General features: G+C 48.8%; 1 protein-coding gene across 2 annotated transcripts in view; it reads left to right on the top strand.

Annotated features, from left to right (window-relative positions):
• LOC135820641 (platelet glycoprotein V-like) overlaps positions 1-11,089 on the top strand; it is a gene marked incomplete at its 5' end in the record, with an annotated part of 171,686 nt that overhangs the window by 103,276 nt on the left and 57,321 nt on the right. For both annotated transcript variants that reach the window (XM_065333674.1, XM_065333673.1), the window contains 1 exon segment: positions 5,115-5,186. In XM_065333674.1, coding sequence (XP_065189746.1) covers positions 5,115-5,186 — 72 coding nt within the window.

Genomic DNA, 11,089 nt, shown 5'->3' with positions numbered 1-11,089 from the left:
AGCAGGTGCAGTAGGCAGGGGACATCAGCAGGGATAGAAGAGGGCTGTGGGCACGAGAGTACGCTGTTTGAGGGTTTGGAGAATTGATCAAGAAGGGTTGGACTCCGCAAGAGCCGATGTCGCAAGGTGGCACCGATGCCAGCCTTGAACATCTTTCAAACGGACCAAACAGGTGTGTGCTAGGTCCTGGAAAGAAACTGTTTGAACCATAACAAAGCTGGGAAAGGATCATGCTCAGGAACCATGTTCGCCGGGCAAGCAAACTCAGTCCTTGTCCATGCCTCCAGAGCTGACCAATTGTTCACGCTGTCTTGCGACCAATATACTCCACATGTGGAGCCCAGGATAAATCATTATCCAGGACTAAATCAAGGTACTGGGCTGTAGGGGTCACACAGAATTTCTCGCCATTGCAGAAGACATCCGGTTGTATTGCAGCCGTGCCTCATGGCCGGATGAAGAGCAACTGTGTCTTGGTGTGTCGAGGAACAGACCAATGTCCTCCAGCCAGGTAGCAAGGTTTGTCATGGCTTGCGTGAGGGTTCTGCACACCATAGCAGGGTCAGAATGGTAGCAGTCGATGACAATGTCATCTGCAAATTCTTGGTGCTGTACAGACGGTGGCAGTATGGTGTGGAGTTCACTAGTGTAGAGCACAAAAAGCAGTGGCCCAAGGGCGCTACCTTGGGGAACAACACGGGAGCAACTGACGGCTTCACTACCAGAGTCCAGAACTTTGACACTCTGGAAACGACCTGAGACGTAGTCAGCGAACCAATCCAGGCAGTTCCAGCTATACAAAGGGAAAACAAAACTGTAACTAGACGTTCATGCTTAACACGGTCGAAGGCTTTCGACATATCAACGAACACTGTCCCAGTGAACTCTCGTTTGCGGCCAGCGGTGGACCATAGATTAACAGCTATCACAAGTGCATCCTCTGTCGAATGTGCCTCCAGATAGGCAGTAAGCTGTCTCTTAACCATTGTGTCCAGAATACGGGAGATAATGGGGTGGAGAGACACTGGACGATAGTTCTGGGGCAGGGTTCGGTTGCCACACAATGGACTGAAATGTGACACTTTGAAGGTTGGTGGAACCTGTCAAGTTCCAAGAGACAAATTGATAATGCTGGTGAGATTCGATGCAAGAACAGAGGCATCTTCATGTGAAATTGGCTGGAAATTGGATAGGGATGTCTCCAATGCTGGCCCTGCGGGTGGCTGAAGGTTCAATGTCCGAGCTGGGTCATGGACAATACTACCAAAGAGTGAAGTTAGTTCTGTGATGGATGCCTGTGGCTCAGACGTCTCTTTCTTCCAACCAGCAACTGCATTCATGATTGACCAAAGTCTTCGCTGGTCATTGGTGTTGCACTGTGCAGTGAAGAACTCGTTTCTGAGCTTATGATCTAGTTTCCCTGCTGCAACCCTTGCAGCTCTTTGTGGGCTGCGGAGCTCCTCATTTTGTTTGTCCTGCATCAACAAGCGGTGGAGCCAGTTCCGTTCCCTCAAACGGGCTACTGGTGCTGCATTTAGCCATGGACAAGGACGGGTGTCCTTTTTTGTCGGTGTACTACTGGTGCATGGTCATTCAGAGTAGAGAGGAGAGCGGAGGTTAGGCAATTTGCCAATGTGTCCACATCTGTTTGCGCCTGCAGCGTGCTCCTGTTGGTGCTAAGGTCTACATTAAACTGTTCACAGTTTATCTTATGTAGTCAGCGACTAGGATTCGGGCGGTTGATCTTGTGATGTCCAGAATGCCCACAAGCAATAAAATATATAAAAATTAAATTTGACGGTTCGCGTGAGACTCGGCTGGAAGCCCAGTTTTCCGCATCCGTCATGGGAACGCCACCACCCTCTAGGATCAAAGGCGCAAGCAATACGTATAGGATATTGACCAAGACGAGGTCTATTTGGGAAATAAAGGCCGAGTAAAAGACCGAGGTCAGCCGAGGTCTTTTACGAGGCCTATATTTCCCATATAGACCGAAGTCGAGGTCAATATCCTATTTATTATGATTCCTTCGCCATAACCCCACAATTTGAACCTTTAGGAGCTATTTTAATCTTGTTAGTATAGCATTTGTACTATAGTGTACATTGGATGTTGCCTATTTTGGGTACAAGACTGTAAGAACAACAGGGTTCAGCATCTGCAGCACAGTGGCTGGGTGGTATAAGGGGTTGCTTGAGATTCATACTGTTGTGAGTTCGAGTCCTTCTTGTTCTCTTCCTTTGTCTTCTTTCTTTCAATTTTTCTTTTTGAAGTGGAGAGAAAAATTCTAAGTCCCTCCAAAGTCGAAAGATTACAATGCCTAAGTGGTCGATACAAGCGGTCGATATAAGCGGTCGATATTGCGGCGATATGGGTAATATAGGACCAGTCAAGGAGCACGAGAATTAGTGGAGGTCGATATAGAAGAATGATATGAGCTATTACTCAATCTGCGGACAGCATGCTGTTTCGTTCTTTTTGAACTCATCAGCGCAGCACAGAGAAAATGAGGCCGAACCTGATAGCAATGAAAATAAAAATTTCCAATCAGGCCCGAACGTACCTTTCCAGAGTGCTCGAACTGACAAGTCAGTGAGCTCTGCATAACGCAAACAGCAAAGGCACTACCCCACGCAAGAGTGCTCAACTGCTACAAGAGCAGGAGCGAAATACTCAATCTGCGGACAGCATGCTGTTTCGTTCTTTTTGAACTCATCAGCGCAGCACAGAGAGAATGAGGCCGAACCTGATAGCAATGAAAATAAAAAATTCCAATCAGGCCCGAACGTACCTTGCCAGAGTGCTCGAACTGACAAGTCAGTGAGCTATTATTATTATTATCTCCCGGCGTCCACTCTCCCCCTCATGCCGACGTTTAGGTCAGCCACCTTGGGTGGCCATTAAGGCAAAGCACGATTTCTACAGTGTGTGTAAGAAATACCCAACCCAGCTTAACATGCATGTATATCGATCTCAACGGAACTTGGTGAAGAGTCTGACTCGATCGAAATACCGGGGATGCATTCGGTCCGTACAAGCTACGCTGCAGGACAAAAACCGCCCATCACTGTTTCAGTTCGTGGACAAATTAAAAAATCATAAAGTATCTCGTGACATCCCGACACTCACCATTAGTTCTACGCAGCAGGCTACTACCTCTTCAGCTAAAGCCACTGCATTGAACTCTCAGTTCGCCTCAGTGGCCATGCCTGATGACCCTTCTCTACCCAGTCCCCCCATTGCCGAGGAGCCGGGTGAGGTTGACCGTCTCACATCTGTCTTTACTACGACTGCTGCCATTCGACGTTACATTCGAAAGCTCCCGTCTGACAAGGCTCCGGGCCCAGACGGCATCACTAATCTGGTATTAAAGTCCCTTGCGCCCTCAATAGCATACCCATTATGTCTGATTTTCAACCTATCATTCCGCACTGGTCGTTTTCCCTCTGCATGGAAAACAGCTAATGTTATACCGATCTACAGGAAAGGGTCCCGCCACGAAGCATCAAACTACCGTCCGATATCTCTACTGTCCTGTGTTTCCAAACTCTGTGAGCGCGTTTTCTACGACCAATTGTACTGTCATGTCTCGTCACGTTTGAGTTCAGCTCAGTCCGGATTTCGCAGAGGCGATCTCTCAAACTCAATCTGTGTCCACCTCACCTCCACTGTTTCAACTGGTTCTCTTCCCGTAGCACGAGAAACTCCCTTTCCCTTCCGAAACCTAAGTCCTCCTTTCTACTTCACTCTCCCTTTTCTATTGCGTACTCTGCGTGGCTGGCACTTCCCCAAGAAGCTAAGGACCTTTCTTCCCTCCGCCTTTTTAAGAGCCTTGTCGCGCCTTGATTTTGATTTTGTGTTTCTGATTTGGTTGCAATCACTGCTTATCCATGCCGGTTCCTTTTTCTTCTCCTCCCCTTCTCCCTGCCTTGCCGTGGTTGGCTAACACCCTCTCTCTTTGTATTGGCCGGTGTTCTTACTGTGCTATAAGATGCTGTAATAAATAAATAAATAAATAAAATAAATTACACAAGAGAGAGAGAAAGTTTGGCAGCTTTGTTTCACGTATTACTACGATCATCAGGCAACTGATGGATCCAAAACGGGCAACCAGAACAGAAGGGGGGGGGGGGGTAAGGTGGGAAATTCCGAGGGGTGTCAAAGGCGATGCGTATCATAGCGAAAGAGTCAGGTGCAGGCGTGAAGTTGCCAAGTCTTCAGACTTGGGGCTATGTAGCAGTAGCAGTACTGTTCTCTCTCACCTGCGAGCCTCTCACCCACAGTGGCCAAAGCGGTTGAAACCCACCTGTGGCCAGCTGCACACGCCGAGATATATCTTCTCTGTCACCCAGTAATCCCTCGTGGCTCACTCCGGCACTAAGAATTCAGTTAAAGCACAAGCGAGACTCTCACATCCAGTACAAGAAGTACCCCACTCCTGACAAGCTCACCCACTACAAATCTGAGCGGAACAAAGCCCGGAATATGTCTCGCACATTTTCGCTGTGCTCACCTTCCGCTCTTCGGTCCTACGTAGCCATGAACCTTCAAAGTTGGAAGGCTGTTGGTTTGCGCACTGGAGATGTGTTAGAGCTAGGTCTCGGGTCGCTGAATGTCTCAGTAGCTTGTCAGTTTTGTGCTTTATTATCGCACTTTCTGACCGTTTATCATCTCTTTACCGTCGTGGATAGTTGCTGCATAACTCGTTCTCATGTGTTATTTCTCTTTTTTACATCTTATTACTGGCTCAGTATCCGAGTTTAGACTTTCTTTGAGTGCCAACTCTTTAAAAAATATTCTTTCTCTTTTCACTTGAAAACACCGCCATTCCGGCAATAGGCTCTCAGCTGCACCAAATAAATAACTTTGCCAATATTTCGCCCATTGGGCATCATCAGGGCATCTGTTGCCGGAATGGCGGTGTTTTCTAGTGCAAGGAATACGCTGCAATGGAGTTTGGGAATTCTGAAGAAACTTTCTCTTTTGTATAAATAATAATCATCCCTAGTCATAACTTGTAACAGTCTTTCTCCTCTGAGACGCCAAACAGAGTAATAAGAAGTTCTTCCAGGAAGTGATATACATCCTATCAAAATTATACTTTGTTCTCCCAGAGATTTGAAAGCTAATCAACTTGTTCACCTACCAGCCAGGCTGTTCAACGCCACAACCAAATTACAAAAGCTGTAAGTCATGTTGTGCATGTACCGTAAAATGATTTGTTGCGCACGCGCAAAAATATGTTAACACAGAAGGCGCATGCTCTGTTCCCAACAAACTCTCACGCGCTCATTGTTCTCCGAAGTCCACTGTTCTTGACTTCAGTTCTTGCTTTGTCCGCATTGGCAGTGGATTTCTTTCTCAATTCTCTCCTCACGGAGAAGCCCCGTGCACGTAAGCAGTCGGCCCCCGGGCCCAGGCGTTCCAGTCGCAGGCGCGCCTCGTCGTCCCCGTATGCCGACACTCCAAAGCGAGCCCCTGTGGACCATGAGGCCGTTCGGTCCGGCAATGCCCGTGCGAAGCAGGACGATATCCCATCCGCCGTTCCCCAGCCGGCCAGCTTACTCACAACTGGCCTAAATCCACGTTCCGTTACGGCGGCCGTGTCGACGGCCTTGCACCCCCTGCTGGCTCGAGTCGAGCGCCTTGAGGAGCGAATTTCAGCTCGCCGGGATCCGGACGGCCATGCTCAGGCGGCGGTCCCCTCAGTGGCAGATGTGGTCCAAACCGCATCCAACACCGTCACCTATCACCCGCCGCAGGTCGACTCCGGCCCCATGGTTATTTCCCTCATGGAACCCGCGCTGCCTCCGATCGCAGCGCCCATGGCGAACACTCGTGAGTCCAGCTCTATTGTTCCCACGGTCCCGCGTAAGTTACCTGACAAAATCACACGGCGAATATACTGAGCTGGAGGATCTCCTCCCGAAGAATGTGGGCGCAGGGTCCGAGCCCTTGGAGCTCAGTACCGCCAACGGAGAGGGCCGGCGTGTGTCCCTCAATTTATGTGTGACTAACAAGCGCTCCATTGTCGACTTCACTGCCTGGCTGGAATCCTACACAATCTACATGGACTGCGCACTTAAACATGTGCCATTCCGAGCACTGGAGCTGGTGACGTACCAGCACATTATCTGTACTACGACGCAATCGACCAAAGCCTCTGGAACCTGCACCTGATCCGGGCACCCCGACCATCATGTCCGCGCTGCATACCGCACCACAGCCGTGTCTGTTGCCCACAGTATTTGGCAGGGCCACATGCTCCAGCTGGCACCAATACCAGCCGTCCCACGCAGCCATTTCTGGCCGGGGCGGGCAGCACCCGCCACATCTGCCTCAACTGCAACCGTCGCCGCCCATGCCAACACCAGCCCTGTAAACGCTTGCACGTCTGCTCAACCTGCGGTGACCGAGGTCATCCCGGCGCTCGCTGCACCTACGACGGTCGCCGAGGACCCCGCCAGACGGACAAGCCCGTCGCAGCGAAGTAGTCTCCCCACACCTCTGTACATAGCCCGCCTAATGACTCTTTTGCCTCGTATTTCTAATCGTGTCCTCGCTGACTTTATCCTTAATGGCTTGCAACACGGGTTCCCCATTGGCCACTCTGGTGCTTCTGTATCTATCATCTCTGGCAACCTCCCAACTGCCATCGAACATGCTCAGTTTGTACAACAACAAATTGCTGACCGGGTCCGACGTGGCGAATCGGCCGGTCCTTTCTCTGTCCAGCCTTTCCACCCATTTGTATGCTTTCCGCTCGGCGTAGTGCCCTAGAACAACGGGAAATTCCGCCTCATTCACCACCTGTCTTACCCTGACCGTATGTCTGTCAATGATGGAATTAACAAGGATTCGTTCTCCCTACATTATGTCACAGTGGACGATGCCATTGAGCTTCTGCAACGCCAAGGTACCGGCGCCTTGATGGCGAAGCTCGACATACGCAATGCATTTGGTGACAAAGTCTGCCAATGTTCACACATATATGTGGGACTCAGTGAGCAGTCACATCTCGATGACCGATCACGATCCCCGTGACCAATCAAACAGTCACAAATCCCCGAAGAGCAGTCATAAAGTCGCACACCAGTTTGAATCCCGATGACCAGTCACAAACAGCCGGGACTTTCTCTGTGAACGGTCACAGGGCCCACGTCAAAATATTACGACTCAACTGTAGACATTCACGCGATCAGCATACTTTTTCCTTCAGTTCACAGCAGGGAGTCGTACTCAAACTAGAGTACGACTCCCTGGTTCACAGGTTTCAGAAGTGAGCAAGAAAGATTTCGATCAACTCTCGATCTCCGCGTAGTTTACTTGTAGCTCGAGTCTGGTGTCTGTGGGCTCCTCTCCAAAACGAAGGATGGTCGAAAATCTTGCAGGCTTTAGATAGAATCTCTTTTGAGAGGACGTTCTGGCTAGTAGATTGTGCTATTCATCATCTTTGAAGAACAAACTTCGTCGTTCAGAAAAGCTATTTCGGAATATTTTCAGTGAAGTAATTTTTTGCATGCCGATCTTGCTAAAACGGAGACTGATTTCAACTGATCCAGCATACAAGCAGCACTCGCTTTGTGTTTTTGGAGAGGATGGGTGACAAGATTACGGAGTCAGAAGTGGACATCGTCGACGATGCAGAGATGAAAATATAATGAAGATGGAAAAGAAAATATGTTCATCTCCAAGAAGGTACTGAGTACATCAAGCACCTTCGTGTGTGTAGCTCTGTTTTTCTTGTGGAAGACTCCGCAGAAAAACAATGTCCAGCTTGTTGAAACTGAAACTGCCTCTCAGTTGAAGTCGTTCAGGGAAGACATCTATTCAAGACATCATTGATCCATTCTCAAGAGCCATCGTAAGAAATTAAATCAAGTCATGTTAGCTATAAGAATGGCGAACTAGACCAGAGAAATGTGAGTGTCTTGTTTTGACTGCAGGAAACTGTATTTCAATATTCTGGCTCAACGTAGTGCTTACGCAGTTTACTGCTTCGAACACAACTTCATTCCTACTCCCAAAATAGTACATGCATACGAGTACTGCGTACCGTATACTGTCTCCGTGTCAGTGTTTTTGGGCGATCCTCCACACCTTCATTTGTCCATTACGTATTTTCCTCATACTTATTAATTTTATAGAAATATTCACTCACTACAACTTCTTGTGATTGCTGGTGCGAATGTACCCTGCGATGCCTGCTTGTTAGTGAAAGTGCACCAGACATGTATCGATATGTATGTCTGACGAGCCGGATGTTCTTGAACTGGCATGCTGCTTTTGACAAAAACTTAGGTTAGATAAGGTTTAGAATTAGGTGCTCAATGGCCTGGAGGAATTAATCATGATTGCGATCAGTATCACCAAGAGTACGGTTCTTCCATCTACGCATCTCTTCTTGGCTTGTGATTGTTTGAAAAGAGATAAAATAATGATACAGAAATACTTGTGTCCAAGTGTCATCATGAAAACAAGTTCTACCTCCGTAACTTTGTCCGCAAGGTCACGTGAATGTAGCTGGTAGTCCCGCTGCCAATTTGTGTGTGTGTGTGTGTGTGTGTGTGTGTGTGTGTGTGTGAGTAAGTGTGCGCACGCATGTGTGAGTGTATGTGTTTGTGTGCATGCGTGAGAAAGAGAGTGCGTGTGTGTGTGTGTGTGTGTGTGTGTGTGTGAGAGAGAGAGAGAGAGAGAGAGAGAGAGAGAATGTGTGCATGTGTGAGAGAGAGAATGTGTGTGTATGTGTGTGAGAGAGAGATTTAGAGAATGAGTGTGTGTGTGTGTGTGCACGTGTGTGTGTGTGGATGTGTGTGTCTGTGTCTGTGTTTGTGCGTGTACGCGCGTGCGTGTATGTGAGAAAAGGGACAGAGTGTGGGTGTGTGTGTAATGGTGTGGGCATGTGTGGATTTGGCATTTTAAGTCCCCAGCTCTATTCTATATCATTCACGCTGGAGACTTGGCAACTTCACGCCTGCACCTAACTTGCGCTATGATACACGTCGCCTATGATACCCCTCAGAATTTCCCACCTTACTTCCCCTTATGTTCAGGCTGCCCGTTTTGGAGCCATCAGTTTCCTGACGATCGTAGTAATAAGTGAAAGTTAAGAGTTGCGACAAAGCTTCCAATCTCTCTTGTAATACAGAAATACCTATATTCTGCCTGTGACTACTCACAGAGAAAAAGTGATCGCAACTGTACATTCCGCATGTAACTGTTCGCTTTGAATTAGAGTGGTCACAACTGTATTCTGTGACCGCTCAAAGGGAATTATAGTTTCCACAACAAATCCTGCAGTACGAAGCACTCCGCGAGCAGTCACGAACTGTGTGCTTTACACATGTACATGTATGGTGATTTGTGACTGGTCATGGGGCATTGTGACTGGTAACCTAATTTGTGACTGGTCATGGGGAGTTTGTGACTGTTTGACTGGTCACGGGGACCGTGATTGGTCATGGGGCCTTGACTGGTCACTGAGTCCTACATATATTCTCCTGAAATGCTTCCACTACATTTTATTTGTTATCACATTATAAAAAATTCACACAAATTGAGTGTCAGCATACACACAATGTCATAACAAATATTTCTATAATAATAATCATACCGCTTGCATGTCTTTATCTCTATACATTTCCTCATCTAATTTTCTTCATCTTTCTGTGAGAAACGGACCAATAGGTCGGTAAGAAGGCAATCATGCCTGTGCAATTGGTGAAGTAAAGTAAAAGTCAACAACAACAACAACAACAACAACAACAACAACATTTCGACTGGTCCCTGTTGCACCCACTGCATACCATTTGTTGGGTTTCCAGTGGCAGGGCCAATTCTGCTATGACAAAGTACTGCCATTCGAGCTGAGGTCCGCACCCTACTTGTTTAACTGCATTGCGGACGCACTTTGCCAGATAAGCTGTGAACTGTTCCAGTTTCCCCACCTCCTGCACCTTCTGGACGACTTTTGGCTCTGTGGCTCTGCAAATTCAACGCTATGTGCGCAGCGTCTGAACACAGTCCTCTCCGTATTCCGCTACCTGGGAGCTCCCATTGCCGACGAAAAGACGGTCGGCCCAACCTCCTGTCTCACCTTCCTGGGCATCGAACTGGACTCCGTCCAGAAAGTGGCTCGTCTCTCACAGGACAAGGTTGACGACATCCGCTCCAGACTATTGGCCTTTCGCCAATGCCAATCCTGCCGTCTACGGGAGCTTGAACAGCTGTTGGGCAAGCTGAACTTTGCCAGCCGCGTCATCACGCCGGGCCGTACATTCATGCGCCGACTGTATGATGCCACCCGCAACGTTTCCAAGCCCTACCACCGTATCCGTCTCTCTCCAGAATGTCATCTGGACCTTCTTTGGTGGTCTCACCTACTCGATGGCTGGAATGGCAAGTCATTCTTCCTCGATCTCCAGGAGACGCTGGCCAGCGAAATCCTGATAGAAACTGACGCATCTGGCGCCATTGGGCATGGCGCAGTTTACGGTACGCATTGGTTCGCCGACACCTGGTCACCAAAACACACTCCGCTCTGCATTACGTTCAAGGAGCTGTATCCCATCTGCATTGCATGTGCTACGTGGAGCCACCAGTGGTGTCGCAAGCGTATCCGCTTCCATACCGACAACGAAGCTGTCGCCGCTGTTCTCAAGTCTGGCACCAGTCGCTGCCCTAATGTGATGTCACTCCTACGGCAGCTCTTCTTCATCTGCGCCAAGGGTAACTTTATGGTCACCGCCCGTCGCATACCTGGAACTACTAACATCCTTGCTGACGCTCTCTCCAGGCAAGATTTAAAGCGATTCCATTTGTGCCACCCTACCGCCGCTCACATGCCTACTCCCGTGCGTGCTCTTCCGTCCATTCCTGGGGAGACTTCGGCCGTGCCTTGCACTGCCGAGTGACGGAAGTCCACATGCAAACTGCCATGAAAGCTGGCAGCACCGGTCCTGGGTAAGCGCTGATCAGACAGACTGAGCCCACTTATTGTGGGTGCCAGAGCATAACCGAATGTCACCAATGTACCGACTGTACACTCAGTAACTCAATATCACCCTACTATTGTCCACAATCTGTGGTA

This window comes from Sycon ciliatum, chromosome 7 (genome assembly GCF_964019385.1).
Source record: "Sycon ciliatum chromosome 7, ocSycCili1.1, whole genome shotgun sequence".
Classification (NCBI taxonomy): Eukaryota; Metazoa; Porifera; class Calcarea; order Leucosolenida; family Sycettidae; genus Sycon; species Sycon ciliatum.
This window is presented reverse-complemented; position numbering and strand designations above follow the sequence as displayed.